The sequence below is a fragment of the Cebus imitator genome, unplaced genomic scaffold (assembly GCF_001604975.1).
Source record: "Cebus imitator isolate Cc_AM_T3 unplaced genomic scaffold, Cebus_imitator-1.0 Scaffold260, whole genome shotgun sequence".
In the NCBI taxonomy this organism is placed as follows: Eukaryota; Metazoa; Chordata; class Mammalia; order Primates; family Cebidae; genus Cebus; species Cebus imitator.
In genome coordinates this window covers 2777970-2796845 of record NW_016107575.1, presented here as the reverse complement: position 1 = coordinate 2796845, position 18876 = coordinate 2777970, and the positions used below count along the sequence as shown (strand labels likewise).

At 40.5% G+C, this 18876-nt stretch overlaps 1 protein-coding gene across 2 annotated transcripts in view; it reads right to left on the bottom strand.

The window, feature by feature from the left end:
* Window positions 1-18876, bottom strand: part of AGK (acylglycerol kinase) — a 105233-nt gene that overhangs the window by 67700 nt on the left and 18657 nt on the right. For both annotated transcript variants that reach the window (XM_017499765.2, XM_037728269.1), the window contains exon 3: window positions 2050-2089. In XM_017499765.2, coding sequence (XP_017355254.1) covers window positions 2050-2089 — 40 coding nt within the window. The remainder of the gene's footprint in view (window positions 1-2049; window positions 2090-18876) is intronic.

The window sequence follows — 18876 nt, the reverse complement described above, 5'->3', positions numbered from 1 at the left end:
TTTGAGATGGAGTCTCTCTCTGTCACCCAGGCTGGAGTGCAGTAGCGTGATCTTGGCTCACTGCAACCTCTGCCTCCTGGTTCAAGTGATTCTCCTCCCTCAGCCTCCTGAGTAGAAGGGATTACATGTGCCCACCACTGTGCCCAGCTAGTTTTTTTATATTTTTAGTAGATGCGGGGTTTCACCATCTTGGCCAGACTGATCCTAACTCCTGACTTTGTGATTCACCCTCCTTGGCCTCCCAAAGTGCTGGGATTATAAGCATGAGCCACTGTGCCCAGCCGCAAAGATTTTTTATTGAATAACTTACTCTAAATCTGCCACCTCCCTGACAGTTCATTTTGGAGCCTTTCTTACCATTGTCTATTGCTTGCTTTAAAAACAAAATTAATTTTTTTTTCTGAAGCAGAGAAAAAGGCTGTATCTTTGTAAGAAGTTTCTGGTATATTATAATTTCTATTCTGTTTTCATTCTTACTTAGACCTTAATGTTTTGCTGTTAAATCTCCAAATATTGTAATTCTTTCTTTTTCTATCTATACTATTTCTGGAATCAGGCAGAAACGACATCACTAACCAGGCTCTCTTGCCTACCAGATTCCATACCTATGCTAGTAAGATTATTCCTCCTTGCCCTGATTTCTTAGCATCTAAAGTTTGTACCTAGTTGCAACTCAAGTCTCAGATTCAGTAGGCTAAGGAGTTTACACGAGACTACGTTAAGTTCATGTGAGATTTGTTTTTAAAAATCATATTTTTTTTAAGAATTTGACTGTTAAGGGAAGAACACAGATAGGAAAATTAGCCAGCAGAGGCTTTAAGGGCAAATCCACTTCCATTTGTGAGATGGAAGGAATTTAATATGTGGGGGAAGTGGAGAATTAGAATAGCAGAAAGAAAGAAAGAAATAGAGGAGAAGGAGAAAATCACTAAAGGAACATCATCTCTGAAAAAGTATGAGGAGACAGAACTCAGAACAGAGGTGGAAGCATTTGCCTTCAACAAGAAAGGGAGGGTCCTACAATCACACAGGCCTACTCTTCCTTAAAGAGAGAAAGAACGGATTTCCCTCCCAGGAGGATTTTCCAGTTGGTAATGACTGGCTTGGGACAGGGATCACCTTTAATTTAATATTAAAGTTTATTTGAACTGATTTCTAAAACAACTTAGAGCCATATGAGAGATAACACATTTAAACAAAAAAGTAACCAAATTCTTAAAACACAGATTTAGAACAGCTAGATAACAATTGCTAGAGAGATGAATTAATTTATAGCATCTATTGTCACTGTCATCCATGAAAACATTTCAGAAACAAACAGGAGGTCTGCCACTTACTTCTACTAAACGCTTCATATCTTTGCCGCTTTTGATTTTCATGTTTCTATTTTGGTATTTCTGACATCGTAAGTTCAAATGATACAAAACAAAAAGGCAACTCAGTCACAGAACTCCAACTGCAAAGTAGAATGTACATTTTTGCAATGGGGGACAAAAATGGGGGTCTTAAATTTGAAAGGATTTATAATCCAGCTATAATTAATTAGCCATATAAGTGAACATTTAAGTAAAATCTCATGGAATTAGGATAAGAGTGCACACGATATGGCTCAGTTGAGCCTGGAGATAGGCTTTAAAAATACAAATCAACAATTTTAAGAAGATTGGACTTTTAGAGGTAACACTTGTTCTGAACTGATATCCTTGGGGGTTATTCAGATCAGGAATGATTCAAGGGTTAGCCAGATCTACAAAGACAACTGCAGACACAAACAAATTCCCAGAGCTTCTACCAGTCCAGCTCTGTGTTCTTGGGACCAATCCAGAAACAAACAGTCTACAGGGGTGGGCGTCAGAACTGCTCTTTGCCAGATGGTTAACTTCCTGGAGTTCTACTCAGAGTTGGCTCCCAGCATGATTCATCCTGACAGTACTAAAAAAATAGCCAAACTGCACAGATGCAAGACACTGAAAGTCCCCTAAAGAGCTCAGCTTTTCTGCACAATGAAGATAAGGAGGGGTTTAATTTTATCACATTAAATAGTATTACCTGAGCTTCTTGACAGGCTGCTCTCCTAAGCAGGTTATCACTATCAAAGTAAGCAAAAGAGAATAATCATTAGCTTTAGTAGATTATGATCCAAACCAAATCTGTGAGTTTTTAAATTTTTTAATATATACACCTCTTCTCTAAAAACACCTGAGTGAAAGTTTCCTAAAAACCTGATAACAAGTTATGGGGACATTTGAAAAATACATCCTCTGAATAAAAGTTTGTATTAAATATTTTCATATTATGGTAACCAGAATAATGCCCCATCCCCCCAAATTTTCCACATCCTAATCCTCAGAACTTGAGGATATGCTACTTTACATGGGAAAAGGGATTTTTATGGACATGATTAAATTTAGGGACCTGAGATGGGGAGACTGTCCTGGATCATCCAGACGGACCCAACCTAACCACAAAGGCCCCAAAACAGAGAAAGTTTCCCAATTGTGATCAGAGGCAGATATGATTATGGAAGAATGGTCAGAAAAATGCAACCTTGCCACCTCTGAAGGTGGAAGAGGGCGCTGAAGCGAGTCAAGGAATGTGGTAGCCTCCAGAAGCAGGAAAGCAAAACAATTCTCCCCTAGAGCCTCCAGAAGGAACACAGCCCCTGCCACACTCTGTCTTAGCCCAGTGAGAGCTGTTTTGGACTCCCAATTCACAGAACCAAGACAAGAATCTGTGAACCACTAAGTTTGTGGTAATTTGTTAAGGTAACAATAGAAAACTAATATACATATCCTGCATTTTTCTTACCCAGTGGAAATTAGGTCATTTGCCACAAGTAAATTTGATGTTTAGTTTTTTTCTACTGTTTTATCTAAATCACTTGTTTTTTTTAATCACCGTCAGACACTAAATAAGATCATAAAGGGACAATTTTGTCATGAGGCAAAATTTTAGCTTCCAAAAATGAAAGCATTGTGTCAGAATATGATCACCTATTTAACATCAAGGTCTCTAAAATATGTTTATACCATAAAAGCACTTTAAATGGCTCCAGTCACCTACGGGCTCCAGAATCTTCATCTAAGAGTTTGTGCTAATGCACATTGCTGACATTGCTAAGATAGTAAGTTCAACTTGGTTAACAACAGTAAAGAAATCAAATACCTAGAAAAGATGAACAATAACCAATTTATAAGAAAACCTAAAAAAAAAAAAAAAAAGGTAATTTTGCTTGTATTCTTTCTAGACTTTTAAAAAAAAAAAATTGAAAACTTTAAATTTTGCATTTTCACAGTAATTCAAATGGGATTTTGACATTTACAGTGAATGAAAAGGAATAAGTAAGCTTTGCTTTTTGCCAGAGTTGCTGTCAAAGGCTGCTGGCTCAGTGATTCCATAGCCAGGCTGCAGAACAGCCCCTGAATTCCACAAAGCAGGCGGCTTCACTAAGAGAACATTATCCACAGGGAAGTATTGATTCTGTGAATCTAAAACCTAAGAACCAGCCAGACATGGTGGCTCATGCCTGTGATCTTAACCCTTTGGGAGGCTGAGGCAGGCAGATCACTTAAGGTCAGGAGTTCGTGACCAGCCTGGCCAACATGGTGAGGCCCCATGTCTACTAAAAATACAAAATTAGCCTGGCGCATGCCTGTAATCCCAACTACTCAAAAGGCTGAGGCAGAAGAATCCCTCGAACCTGGAAGACGGAGATTGCGGTGAGCCGAGATCGTGCCACTGCACTCCAGCCTGGGCTACAGAGTGAGACTCTGTCTCAAAAAACAAAACAAAATAAAACAAAAAACCAAAGAACCATATTTTATTGAAATTATAATGACATCAATACCCCAAAAGCTGATGCTGTTCGATAACAAACATTTTCAGGAGACTCATCCCTTGTGAAATCCAGCACAAGTCAGCCCAGGCCCATTGGCTGAAGTGACTCTGCTCCCCTGTGCCCAGGTGGCAAAGGGCATTGTGCAACCTTCTCTCCCTCACACCCAGGATTCACAAATATTCATGGTTTTTTTATATGACTCCCCACAGAAAATAACACATATTCATGTTTTACTTTTCTTCTTGCGTCCCTCCCCATCAAATGCTCTCACTGAATCGTGCTAACATCAGTAACAACAACAAAAATATACTAGAAGATGAAGTAAATTAAGGGTACGAACTAGCAAAATATCTTGAAAATAATTAACATGTCACTAACTCCTTATAACTTACTCAATAATTTGCATTTATGACCTTACATACAATGAAGAGGCAAAACAATGAACCCACAGTAACCTCTGGATAACAAAATAATACGAGGTTCCTCATAGTAACCTGGGCATTGTCACTGGCCCTCCCCCTGTACTGTGCTGACCCCCAGTCCAGGTTGCACAGGGCCCTGGGAATGCAGCTTCCAGCCTCTCCCAACTGTGCTCCTGCGGCCACTGCTTTCCTTTAGCAGACTGATAACCTTGTGTGTCCAATCTCTCCTATAAACTCACCCTATGGATTTTTCTGCACAAGCCCCCTATGCTTCTGTAAAAGCTGCAATCCCATCTCTATATCCTGCCCATGTCCAGGCTCCTCCTCTACCACGCGGGACAGATCTCTGAAAGGCAACAGGCTCCTCTGGGTCATTAGAAAAGAACATCACCCTTGCCACAGCTCAGCCACACTGATTTCCATGGACCTAGCTAAAAAGACAATAGCCCCCAATATGCACAAGAATATGGGGTAGCACTTTAGGTAGCACCTAAAATGAGTTAGATCATTTTTCCCCTAAGTTCTTTGTTGCCAGAAGTAAAGTTCTAATTGTTAGCTTGTGATTAAATGTATTATTAAAGATTTCAGCTCTCCTGAGTTTATAAATTCTGCTTAATTTATCAGAATGCTATTCAAAATCAAAAGATTTTGATAGTTAATTCCCTGAATTTAATGTGCCAAATGGAATATCCTGTCAATGCCACCTGTGAGAGTGCCAGAATACGTACCAGTTTTGATATTACAAAAGAAAAATCTCACTATGATCATACGTAACTTTGCTTAGTATCAAAAATGGTATTAAACATCTTGATCTTGCTCTCTGAACCCAACTATTCCTAAAAATCAAACACATTCTCAAAGATAAAAGATTTCTCCCATTGAGATAGTCTGATGATCTATAGCAAGCTCTGAAAAGTATCTCGACAAAGAAATCCAAAAATGTTTCAGTAATGTCACCATTGTCAGAATCAAAGATGAAACTTAACATTCATAGAGCAACTACCTTGTACCAGGTACTATGGCAGTTATTTTCATAAAGCTTTAATCTTTGTAAAGCCTTGAAAGGTGGGCATTATTAGGTATATAAAATATTCTCATTTTACAGATCAGGAAACCAAGACTCAGAGAAGGAAAGTGACATGTCCAAAAACATGTTCCAGAGTTACTAAGTGGTAGCGTCAGGAGCGTTTGAACCAGAGCTACTCCATCTTGAGTAGGGGCTGGGTAAAAAGAGGCTGAGACCTACTGGGCTGCATTCCCAAGAGGTTAGGCATTCTAAGTCACAGGATGAGATAGGAGGGCAGCATATAGAGGTCCTAAAGACCTTGCGCATAAAACAGACTGCAAAAAGAAGCCGGTCAAAATTCACCAAAACCAAGACTGCAACAGTGACCTCTGGTGCCCTCGTTGCCCAATATATGCTAATTATAATGTATTAGCATGCTAAAAGACACTCCCACCAGCATCATGACAGTTTATAAATGCCATGGCAACATGAGGAAGTTACTCTATATGGTGTAAAAAGGGGAGGAACCCTCAGTTCTGGGAATTGCCCACCCCTTTCTGAGAAAACTCGTGAATAATCCACCTCTTATTTAGCATATAATGAAGAAGTAACAATAAGTATAAGCAACTCAGTGGTCCATGCTGCTGCTCTGCCTATAGAATAGTCATTGTTTTATTCCTTTCCTCTTTTTCCCCCTGAAGCAAAGTCTCACTCTGCCCCCTGCAGGCTGGAGTGCAATGGCACTGTCTCAGCTCACTGCAACCTCCACTGCCTGCATTCAAGTGATTCTCCTGCCTCAGCCTCCTGAGTAGCTGGGATTATAGGTGTGTACCACCACACCCAGCTAATTTAGGTATTTTTAGTAGAGATGGGGGTTTCACCATGTTGGCCAGACTGGTCTCAAACTTCTGACCCTTGTGATCTGCCTGCCTTAGCCTCTCAAAGTGCTGGGATTACAGGCGTGAGCAGCCACCATGCCCAGCCTACTTTCTTAATAAATTTGCATTCACTTTACTTGTGAAGTTGCCCTAAATTCTTTCTTGTGCAAGATCCAAGAACCCTCTCTGGCGGTCTGGATTGGTTCCCCTTTCTGCTAACAGTAGAGTTTGAATTTAGACCCATGCCCACCTGGCCCTAAGCAAATGCTTTAATGCTTTTTCTTCTAAACTTCAGATGATACTCCATGGGCAATTACTCACTCAGTTGTATGTTTTATAGCACATTTTGGAAATTAATTGCATAGTCTCATCTAATATAAATTTTTTAATGTATACTCATATATTTTTTTAAAAGATCAGGTGCAATAATGCTTCTGAAGGTAGTTGATGAAACAAACTCATTTAACACAAAGTGCTGCCTATGGCACACAAATAGGATTTGGTCCTGCCCTAAAGCAGCGTAGGATTAAGTGGCAAAGAAGAACAGCTCTTGGTAAATGGCGGTGGCATAGTAAAAGATGTGTTTCTTGATAAATAATAGGCCAGGCACTGTGCTAGGTGTCTTGGACACGCTGGTGAATACGCCCAACATTCCCTGTCCTAGTAAAGTTTATAGTTTAGTAGGGAACAATGACAATTCAACAGGCAATCATGATGCAATTTCACTTTTATGTACTCCATAAAAGGGGCACATAATGGAGGCATCTAACCTAGTTTTGAAAGAATTAGAGGCTTTTTACAGGATGTGACATTGAAGCCAAGCTCTAGGGAAAAAATAAAAAGTAGCCAGGCAAAAATGGGAGTAGAATCTAGGCAAGAGAAACAGCATGTTAAAGCCCGCAAGTGCTAGAACATGACCAATTTAGGAAGGAGAAAGTCGTTGGGGACAGCTGGAGGCAGTGTGCCATGGGAGGAGCCAGGTAAAGGCCAGGTCACTAAGGACATTTTAAGCTATTTAAGGAATGTGTATTTTATCCTAAGGGCCATAAGGAGCCATTAAAGGGTTTTAAGAGAATTGATGTGACTAGGTTTACATTTTGGAGGGATTATTCTGGCTGCAGTGTGTGAAGAAGGCATTGGTCAGAGGTAAGACCACATCTAGTGAAACCTCAGGGGCTCCCTCAGTGACAGTCAGTGATGATGACTGGAACTAGGATTGTGGCGGAGGCAACAAAGAGAAGAGGACAGATTCAGCAGATATTTAGGAGGTAAACTTGAGGGATGGCTGGTGGGAATTAAAGAAAAGATGCCCACATCCTGCATTAGGCAATCGGTAGAAGGCAGTGCCATTCAGAGAGGGAATGAAGTAGAAAGCGCAGGTGTGAGAGGGAGAAAACTGGGCTGAGTTCTGGTATGTCTATCCAACATGGGGTGAGAACCCAGGTGGCAGTGCCTAGGGGACAGCTGGAAATGCAGGTCTGAAGTTCTGTATAGCAGTCTTGGCTATATGCTAATAGAAGGAATGGGAGTGGATATGATGATCTATATGAGTAGGGTGAAAGTAGGAGAAAGAGATACCTTGATCATGGGACAGTTGACAGAGACCACCAAATGAATCTCAAATAAAGTGACAGGGGTACTTCAAATAATGTGACAGGGGTACTTCATTTGAAAGTCAAAGGCGGGGGAGGCTAAAAAAAAAATCAAAGGAAAAATCAGGTAGAGAATTGAGGGAAAAGTTTTCCTTATCTCCTACCATTCTCCCTCAAAGCTGCTTCTGTTCTTGGCAAAATGCATGTTTTGCTGTTCTTAAGAGACATAACAAACTTTACATCTTCAAGGATTTCATCATTTTATCCTTTCCTTTTTAAAAAAGGCCAAACACAATAAAACCCATGCCCTTACCTCACCACACAAAAACTGCTTTTCTTATCTTCCTTCCTACACGATAAACTTCTCGAAATCATAGATAATTCACCATTTTCTCATCCACAGCCCACAGCACACTCTCATAGATAGAGTCACCATTTTCTCATCCACAGCCCACAGCACACTCTCGTAGACAGAGGGTACTTGGTAAATACTTGTTTAATAAATAAGTGGCAAATGTTTGAACAGGAGAGATTGACTCACCGCGCTCAGACAGGCAGGCTTTGTCCTGCAGAAGAAACTGAAGGTTATTCTTTGTATGAAGATTTGGCATTCTGAAAGCACAGATGAGTGGGGACACTTCTCCAGCATGACAACCACCAAAGGGCAAGAGTAAGAGTCATTATGGTGTAGTATGGGATGAAAAACCAAACAATTCAAAATTGTGAAAACGTTACCAGATCAAGAAGCTCCCAGGGTGTGTGGGGTGTAGGTGTGTAGAGTGTAATAGAATGAGTACCCTCTAAAGAGGCTAAGCAGGGAGCTCCTTTTGACACACCAGGAAGCACCAGGAACTGGCCCTGTAGCTGAAGAACCCTGAGTGTGGTCATCAGAAAATTCCAGATTACTAATGATTCAAGAATCTGAATGTGAACTGAAGATCTCATTTTCAAGCCAACCAAAAAAGAAAGGACACTACATAAATTCTAAGCCCATGTTCTTTCCACTACACCATGCTGTCTTCTGATAACTGAAGTTAAATACGATTTAAAAGAGGTGCTACAAAATGCAGTCATGTCAAAAAGGGTCCCTGCAGATCTGCTCAGTATTAAAATGCGGGTTCTTTGACAGAAAGAAATTAGAAGGCTCTGGATTCGAAAATGAAAAATATCTGCTGATGCCGCTCTGCCTGAGGCTTGAAAAGAATAAGAACATGCCGGCTACTATAGGTAATGGGATGCTCTCTATTTATCCCAAGCCATGTTTTATTACTTTAGGACTGCAAAATAAGATAAGTTGTTATTCCAATAACAACTTTACATAGAGAGAAAAACCACATTGATCCATCCTATTTCCCAAAACGAATATTTCCCTCTACAGACCAGAGGCAAATTGTACAGCCATTTCTACCACCGGCTTTTCCCTTGGTGCATGCAAACACAGCTTTTGCTTTAAACAAAATAGATTTCAAGTTTAGACGTTTATAACAACCACTTCAGCTTATCCAGGCTTCCTAGAATAATTAATCATGATATTGCCAGTGGCTGTGCCCATGGTTGCTCATGGAGCAACAGGAATGGAACGGAAATGGAAGCAAAGACAAAAACATATCTTAGAGGTGTGTGCAGAGGGAGGGAGTTTTTCTACACTGCACATTGCATAGCCCTCCCTATATCCCGGGCTCCCTACCCAAACAGATAATGGCCGCAGTGAACCTCTGTCATACATGAGAAAATACTGACCATCTCTGCCTTTCTGACAGAAAGACAGCTGATAGGAAGAAATGCACTCTTTCTAAGAAAGAATGCTTGATCTTTTGGGCCTACTGAAGGTCCATTTTAGGCAGCGTGACAGGTCAGAAAACCAAGGGAACAGTGAAAATGTTAACCATTTTAAAAAGGATTTTAGGGCCCACTGGTCTGGTCTTCTCCTGTTTAACCAAAGAAGGTTATGTCTTCTTGTTCGCCAAACCACACTGTGATGTGCTACCTCTACCAAAGAAACTTGTATTTTCTTACCTCTCCCAAGCCCAATGCAACAAAGAAGTTTCCTAAACTCATGAAAGTATAAAGCGTCAGGAAGAAATCCTATTGACAACCATATATTAAGTGGAGACGGTCTTCATTTCAATGTCCCTTAGGGTGCCTAGAAGGCTGAGAGAAAGTAAGGGCCACAGAGGATATGGCATTAAAATGTCGACATCTGCATTGCTGATGGCGAAAAGTTTAGCAAAAGAAAAACAGCGAAAAATTCTACTATCAAATGCAAAGGAGAAATGTACAGCACTGCCACCTATACTAGTGAAAAGCATACCAACTTGCATTCAGGAATTTTGTGGTCCAATGTGTGAACCCAAAATATCTTAGACAGGTCTCAATTTAGAAAGTTTCTTTTGCCAAGGTTAAGGATGCAGGAGGTCCTAAGGACTTCTGCCCCAAATGGTCAGGGTACAGCTTGCTTTTCTACATTTTAGGGAGACATAATAACAGCAATCAATACATTTAAGATTTACATTGGGGCCTAGGCAGCCAGATCACAAAATCCCATCTCTACTAAAAATTCCAAAAAAATTAGCTGGGCATGGTGGCATGTGCCTATAGTCCCAGCTACTTGGGAAGCTGATGCAAGAGAATTGCTTGAACGTGAGAGGTTGCAATGAGCAGAGATCACAGCACTGAACACCAGCCTGGGTGACAGAGTAGGCTCTGTCTCAAAAGAAAAAAAAAAATTTACATTGGAGGAGTCGATCTAGAAGGGCAAGACAACTTGAATTGAGACAGTCAAGTATACAGCGGTCCCCGGAGAAACCCCAGCTGGCCTGTGCACCGGGCCAGTGCACACAGTGGGTGGAGCCTCCAGAAGTTCCTGCTGTTTGCAGGGGGAACAGGCCGGCCCCTCCTGTTCCGAGGTGGAACCTGGAATTCAATCTCCGAGGCAGGAAGCCTATAGTAGCAGGACTCGCTGTTTCCCTTTATTTTTTCCTTTTTGCCCAATAAATTCCATTTTTCTCACCCATCAAACTGTCTGCAAGCCTAATTTTTCATGGTCGTGTGACAAGGACCCTGTCTTTAGCTGAACTAAGAAAATGTCCTACCACAGAATGGGTGGGGGGGTGGTTCTAAGTCATATGCAGATTTAAACATAGTCTGATTGGCAATTGGTTGAAAGGGTATTATCAGTAGAAAGCAATGTCTGGATTAAGGTAAGCAGTTGCCGACCAAGGTTTTACCATGCAGATGAAACCTCCAGGTAGCAGGCTTCACAGAAATCGGATTGTAATGTTTCTTATCAGACTTAGGAATTCACATTATGGCTGGAGAGACAGAATGAGGCCTGTCCCTCCAACCCCTACTCTTCCTTTCATGGACCGAACCAGTCTTTCAGGTTAAATTTTAGAGTGCCCTGGCTGAGGAGGGAGTCCACTCAGATGGTTGAGGGAGTTGGGGAGGCCTTTGAATTTTATTTTTGGTTTACAAATGGCTCCTCTGAATAAATTTCTTTAGTTAGTGGTATATTTAACAAGGCAAGGATCAACATATTCAGTATTAATATAAAGCAAGCCAAGAGCATTTTTGCTCTAAGAGGTGGGGAGGCAGTAAGGAAAGAAGGGAGGAAGTCAGGTTCATAGTTAGCAAGTTCATTGTTCAACTCTGCATCTACATGGACAAAATAGCTATTCCAAGGAACGAGGAATGAACCAAGACAGGGCTGCAGCATCTTGTGTCTCAATAAAGTCAATCCTTCAGCAGCCTTTTGCCAAAATGTTTTACCTCATTACGTGAGATTGTGATTCACCCCAGGGATATTAATTTGCCCACTGTTTAATCATGGCTTGCAAATATTTACAGCAATTTTCAGGCCTAAAATCCCTGGTTTTGCTATATTTATTTTTTTGATTTTAATTTTTTTGTGAAAGTTTGAAAGCCCTACAACCAGCCAGGCCAAAAAATAAAATAAAATGCCTTTGTAAAAGGCATCCAAGCCCAATTTCCATTTCCTGGAAACCTAAATTTTTCAGATTGGAAGAGTCCTTAGAAATTATCTAGTGCTCTCCACACACCATGAAACCCCTCAAACAAATATTTGACAATATCCCATTAGTAACGAAGTTCAATACAGCAATGACTGTCATTTGGGCAAACACAAACACACACACGCACATACACACAGAGCACGTGTAATTCTATAAGCTCATGTCTCTAAGCTCTAAGTGATTCTGGTATGTTCACTTAAGCAGCACACTGTCATCTCCTTAGAGCTCCCAGAAAATAACTAATTGATCTAGTCTGGAAAAGCATCTGTCAAGGCGATTCACCCACTGTTAGAAGTTACTAAAAGGCTTAGCTAGCCCTAGAGCTGAAGTCTCCTGATTCCCAACGCAGCATTTTCCCCTCAATACTCTGCTTCTCTTCTGTTCTCTCCAGACACTCTCAAATGACAAAAATGCAATCAATAGAGCGCTGTCCACTGTTTCACATGTACTGACAAATGCCACACTTACAGTCGCCTCAATTTATGATTTTTCACTGTAGTGATTACTACCATTTTTCTTTCCTGCAAGTAGGTTTAGGAAAAAGCCCAGGTAAACCTAACCCCACTGAAATTCATTAATTCAACTACACGTATTAGTCAAAGACTCTACCTCTGCCCTCAAAGGGACGGTCTCACCTAAAGCAGCAGCTAAAGGCTGCAGTGAAGCTCCAGTTTAGGGACCTATTCTTTCTTACTCCCTGAAATACAGTATAGAAATCCCAAAATCACACCTTCCCATCTTATCAAATCACAACCAATATACTCTACACTTATATGCACTCAAGTGGAACAAGCTACTACTTGTGAACCCTTCAAGTACCTTCTAATTTCTCAGGTTTTCTTCACACAATTAGTTCCCTCTCCAGTTCGAGATGGGAAATGACTTAATGAAAAATGGCATCGCCTGGAGGCTTCTCTCACATAACAAAGCTAATCATTTTGGTCTGTTCTGTAGAATTTTTCATTAACCAGAGGATGGTCCTACAGTTTAGTTTATCCCTTCATTCTATTGGCCAAGAGAAATGGAAGTAGAGGAAGCCTGTCTTCATAGCTCACTTTTTCTCCTCTTAGAACATGAAATTTTCCTATTTGCATTCTCTTATCCTAGCCTCAGGTCTCCACAAGATATCATTTTCTGTTCCTAATATTCACAGGAGCTCATGTTAGTCAGCTGTGTTCTGTGGGCACTGGGGAAAAAGTTCTGCCTCTGACCGGCTGCTATGTTTATGCTTAAGTCCAGACGGTACCACCATCAGGCAAAGCTCCAGCTGCCATTAATGGGCATCCTTCTCTGAGCTTCTACCACCAGCCATTTTTCAATGATTTCTACCCCTAATTCTCGTAAGCACCGACATTCTTTCATGGTCCAGTCACTTCTTCCATTTTCTGCTTTTTAATTTATTTGCTTTCATCCAACACACCAATTTAAATACTTTATGCCATATACTGTTCTTCCATATACTGCATAACATTATCTTAACTAGGCAACCAAAATACTGGTTCTTCCTGTGCCATTAGCCATTACATATTTGTACATACAATTATAAACAAATATATATTGAGACTCAGTTACATATAAAGTACTCAAATCTATTTACATTAAAAAAAAAAAAAAAAGAGAGAGAGAGAAAACAGATTGCATGGAGATCTTGAAGGATGCTCCAGAAGAAAGAAAAGGATAAGAGAGTCCCTGTGTCCCTCTGCTCCACAAGTTGTTCTCCATAAATAGTGTGCATGAAATGATATTTACTTTGGGTTCCAGGATACATGACAGATCAGGAAAACTTCCGGCCTTTAAACACATAAGTTAGTTGCTACTACTGTCAGTCTTTTTGCTGTCCTGGGACATGAAATGTTTGAGATGTCAGTTACTACCTACAGAGGGGCTAGTTTTAGCATCAGCTGCATTATTCTCTCTGTAATGCTTGGAACATCTAAAACCATTGATATAAAACTCCCTTAAAATACAGAATGTAGCTTAAATATACTGGCTACCCATCTCAGCCCACCACTCCCAAGACAGGGGAGGAAGCAAAATAAATATATAGATTTAAAAAAAAAAAAAAAAAAAAAGAAGAAGAAGAAATCTGTTTTCTAGATAATCTAACAAAAGAGTTGAAAGAAAAGGAAATATAATTAAACTTCATTGTACTTAAAATAAAATTTTAAAAGGTTCCCCTATTCCCTATCAAATCTGGGCTGACAGGCATGTTATTTAATTGCCCATAAATGAGCTCCTTTAAATAGCACCCATTAACACCCTAATTTCAGCATGAGTCTGTGCACAGAGAGAAAAAGATAAACTTCGAAATGGCTAAAAAGCAAAACAAGCTGCTTTCTTAAAATGTCAACACAATCTGAAATGAGGAAAAGCCACAAGGGGGAACAAAACCTCCCTACCTTCAGCTGTGGATGAAGCAGCCAGGCCCCAGACCACTGACTGCAAAGTCAGAGTCTAATCTGAACTGATGTCAAGGTAAAACATCTGCTTTGTCAGAAACCCCAGAGGTAATGAAAAACGGGGCACAAACCATTATTGAAACCATAATCTGCACCAAAGGCAAATCTATGAATCTAGTCATGTGTGCCCATGCATAATTTACCCCTGGCATCCAACACATTTCCCCGGGACATCCTGTCAGGGTCTCAAACTCAACATATCTAAACAGAATATGTTTAAACCTCCTCCTTAAACCAATTCTCCCGTGCAAGTATGTTGCAATTTCTATATCACCAATTATCCTAGTCTTGAAGCTAAAGAATCATTTCTACTACTTTCCTCTCCTTCAATCACATGCCCAGTCAATTACCTAGTAATAATAACTAACATTTATTGAGGGCTACCTATAAACTGAGCACAGTACCAGGCACTTGACACACCTATTTAATCCTTGCAACTAACCTGGCAAACAGGTGTAATTATTCCCATTACACGTATAAGAAAACCAAGGCTCAGAGGTTCAGGTGGTTAAGTAACTTGATAAAGGCCACATAGCTAGTAAGCAGCAAAACCCAAAGCAGACACACCCCCTGCCTTTGGCACTCATGCTCATTACACTATCATGGTCTCATATCCACCCACTAGATCTTCCAATCCTACTGCCAACTCTCTGGCTTAGGCCTTTATTACCTTTTGTGTAAACTATTTAAATGCACTCTTAACCTTCAGACTCTTTTCCTTCAAATGTATCCTGCACAGGGGTGCTGCATTAAACTTCTCGAGTGCTACTTTGTTCATGACATTCTCTTACCCTTAAAATTTCTCACTGTTCCCCAAATACTACAGGCTTCCGATATCCAAAGCCTTCCATCAACTGGATTTTCCCCATCCTCCAGAAAACATGCAACTTTACAGTCAAGTCTAATTCTTTGCCACTCTCCAAAAATAGGAAGTGAATTTCCATTTTCTGCCTATAATTAAGTAACTAATATCACCTGGAACACTGTCCCACTCATTCTGCAAGGCTCAACTCAAATGATATCTTTGTAAGGATGCATTCTCTGCTGAGGAGGGAAAAGACAAAAGAAGAAAAGAAGTGTTATTTCTGATTGAGGGCTTTCTTTGTGCCAGGTATTATTCTTAAAAAAATCTGCATGACAACCCAACGAAATGGGTACTACTATTATCTCCAGTTTACGGGTAGAGAATTGAAGCACAGAGCAGTTAAGTAGCTATCTAGAGTCACACTGCTGTGTAAAGTCAAGATTCAAATCCATAAAATTGGGCTCTAGAGCCCCCTTTCCTAAGCATTTCACTCTACAGAACTCTCAGAAGTGATCCTAACTTTCTCATGGATGGGTCAAGATGATCACATCTGAATCTACTGTATCAATCTTTTTTTATGTATTATTTTTTATAAAGGTGGGGTTTCACCATGATGGCCAGGCTGGTCTTGAACTCCTGACCTCAGGTGATCCACCCACCTCAGCTTCCCAAAGTGCTAGGATTACAGGCATGAGCCACAGCGCCCAGCCTTTACTGTATCAATCTTGATATCACCAATAACAAGAGACCCAGATACTACACGCCTCTTAAAGTTTTACAGGTAAGGAATTCACCACAGGCCTATAAGATCCTTGCCAAATAAACTGCACTGGAATCTAATTATGCCTCCACTCAGTGCTTCTCAAACTTCAATGAACATACACATCATTTGGGGATCTGGTTAAAAAGCAGATTCTGACTCAGTAGGTTCAGGATGTGGCCTAAGAGTCTGTATTTCTAAGAAGCTCCCAGTAGATCCTTATGCTGCTGGACCACACTGCGAATAGGAAAGCTCTAGAATGTGGATCTAATCGCCAGCTGACAAGACACAGGGGGGATAGAGGAACAAATTAAGCAACTCATGGCTGCGCCTAGAACAAAGCAATGAGGCACTTGCCCCAAGTGCAAAATTTAAGGGTGTGACAAAAAATACGGTAACAGACATAAATATTTTAATACATATTTTCCTAAATCAAAATGAATGCAAAAAAATTAGGATGAATATAATAACATGATTTTAAATAAAGTCAGGGCCAGTATCACTGGTTTTTCTTCTTGCCTCAGGCTCCCATATGGCTCTGCACAACTATGCAGAAGCTATCTGCCCAGTCAAGGGTATGAAAAATTCTACAGGGCAAATGTAGGCCTAGTTTCTAAAACAAGTAAATATTATCAAAAGAAGGGGAATTATAGTTTAAGAGACTTAAGAGGCAGACACTTATTTTGATATTGATTTGAACAAAATGCACTGTAAAACAATTTGGAGACAATAAGAAAAACAGAAACACACACTGTTATAAAAGAATTATTTTTGTTTTTTTCAAGTTCATGATAATCATAATGACATTGTGATTTTTTTAAGGCCTTCGTACTGAAGCAAGGTGTTATAGTATTTATGAGTAAAATGATATAATATCTGGGTTTACCTTAAAATACTTGAGTAAAAAAAAGTAGAGGACATATATGAAACAAAATTAGTGAAATGCTGATATCTTCTATAGCTGAGTAATGTTACTTGGGGACTCATTATACTATTCTCTAATTTTTATATGCTTAAGATTTTCATAATAAAAAGGTTTTGTTTTTGCTTTTGTTTTTTGAGAGAGAGTCTTGCTGTCACCCTGGCTGGAGTGCAGCAGCACAATCTCGCCTCACTGCAACCTCCACCTCCCAGGTTCAAGCAATTCTCCTGCCTCAGCCTCCCAAGTAGCTGGGACTACAGGCACGCGCCACCATGCCATGCTAAGTTTTTGTATTTTTAGGAGAGATGGGGTTTCACCATGTTACCCAGGATGGTCTTGATCTCCTGACCTCGTGATCTGCCTACCTCAGCCTTCCAAAGTGCTAGGATTACAGGTGTAAGCCACTGCACCCAGCCAAATTAAAACAAATTTTTTTTTCTTTAGGCACCCTTAACATTTACTTTGTACCCCTCAAACAGAACATAGCATATACTGCCTTATATAGCTCTAATAAAAATAGGTACTATTTTAAATATGTGCCAGGAACAGTGATTAGTGCCACAATAATGTTGTGACATATTGCACAGGTAAATAAAAGTGAACTTTAACAGGTTAAATAACTGCCCCAAGGCACATATCCAGAAAGTGGAAAAGGCAAGACTTAAACTCAGACCCCACCGGCTCAGAAGCTCGCACTCTGAAGCACTATGGTATAACAATTTCTCTTATGCCAAAATGGGTATTATGATAGAAGGTAATCTCAGCTTACAGTTCTTTGTATCTCTCATGGTCCTAAGACACAGTGGCCATTTTGAGAGGTTAGGATCAGGACTATCTGGCTTTGCACGATGGCTCTGATACCAGTTGTGTGGCCTCCAGCAAATTACTTCATTTTGCTGCCCCTAAATTTCTTCATCTATATAGGGCTATTCATTTCACATGAGTATGAGATTAATAACCAACTAATAGAGGTTTTATTTCTTTTTTTTTTTTTTNTTTTTTGAGTTGGAGTCTCGTACTGTCACCCAGGCTGCTGCAATCTCCGCCTCCTAGGTTCAAGTGATTCTCCTGCTTCAGCCTCCCGAGTAGCTGGGATTACAGGCTCCTGTCACCATGCCCAGCTAATTTTTTGTATTTTTAGTAGAGACAGGATTTCATTAAGTTGGCCAGGCTGGTCTCGAACTCCTTACCTTGTAATCCACCAGCCTTGGCCTCCCAAAGTCCTGGGATTACAGGCGTGAGCCACCACGCCCAGTCTCATAGAGTTATAAGGAAGATGAAATGAATTAATAAATGTAAAGTGCCCAGAATTGTGCCTGACACATGGCAATCACTGATTAAGTGTTAGCTACTGTCATTTACTATTTTATTTATTTATGTATTTATTCTTGAGACACAGTCTTATTCTATCACCCAGGGTGAAGTGCAGTGGTGCAATCTTGGCTCACTGCAGCCTCTGCCTCCTGAGTTCAAGCAATTCTCCTGCCTCAGCCTCCCGAGTAGCTGGGATTACAGGTGCATGCCCTCACACCCAGCTAATTTTTGTATTTTTAGTAGAGATGGGGTTTCACCATGTTAGCCAGGATGGTCTTGATCTCCTGACCTCCAGTGATCCACCTGCCTCAGCCTCCTAAAGTGCTGGCACTACAGGCATGAGCCACCATGCCAGACCTATCATTATTACTAAGTTCTCAACATAATTGAATGACACTGAACACACTCCTCAGGCAAGCTCATAACCATTTATTTTTACTACTTCTAAGAAATTGTTTTTCACCATAGATCTTAAAAGATGGCTTGCACCAATGCTTAGAAAAGCCAATATATAGTAACTGAAATTAATGTTCCTATGTTTGGAGAAAGAAAACTCCAATATTAATTAAAACCCTTAAACACAAGGACCAGGACCATTGCTACAGGAGCACACTTGCTTTGAAGCTTAATGTCAAGGAATTTATGTGTTTGTGGGATTCAAAAATCTCCAGGAAGGTACCAGGATCCTAAGTTGAGAAGCCAGATGCTCCATAGAAATAAATGGGAGGGGCTGGGCGCCGTGGCTCACGCCTGTAATCCCAGCACTTTGGGAGGCTAAGGCAGGTAAATCACCACTTCAGGTTAGGAGTTCAAGACCAGCCGGGCCAACATGGTGAAACCCTGTCTCTA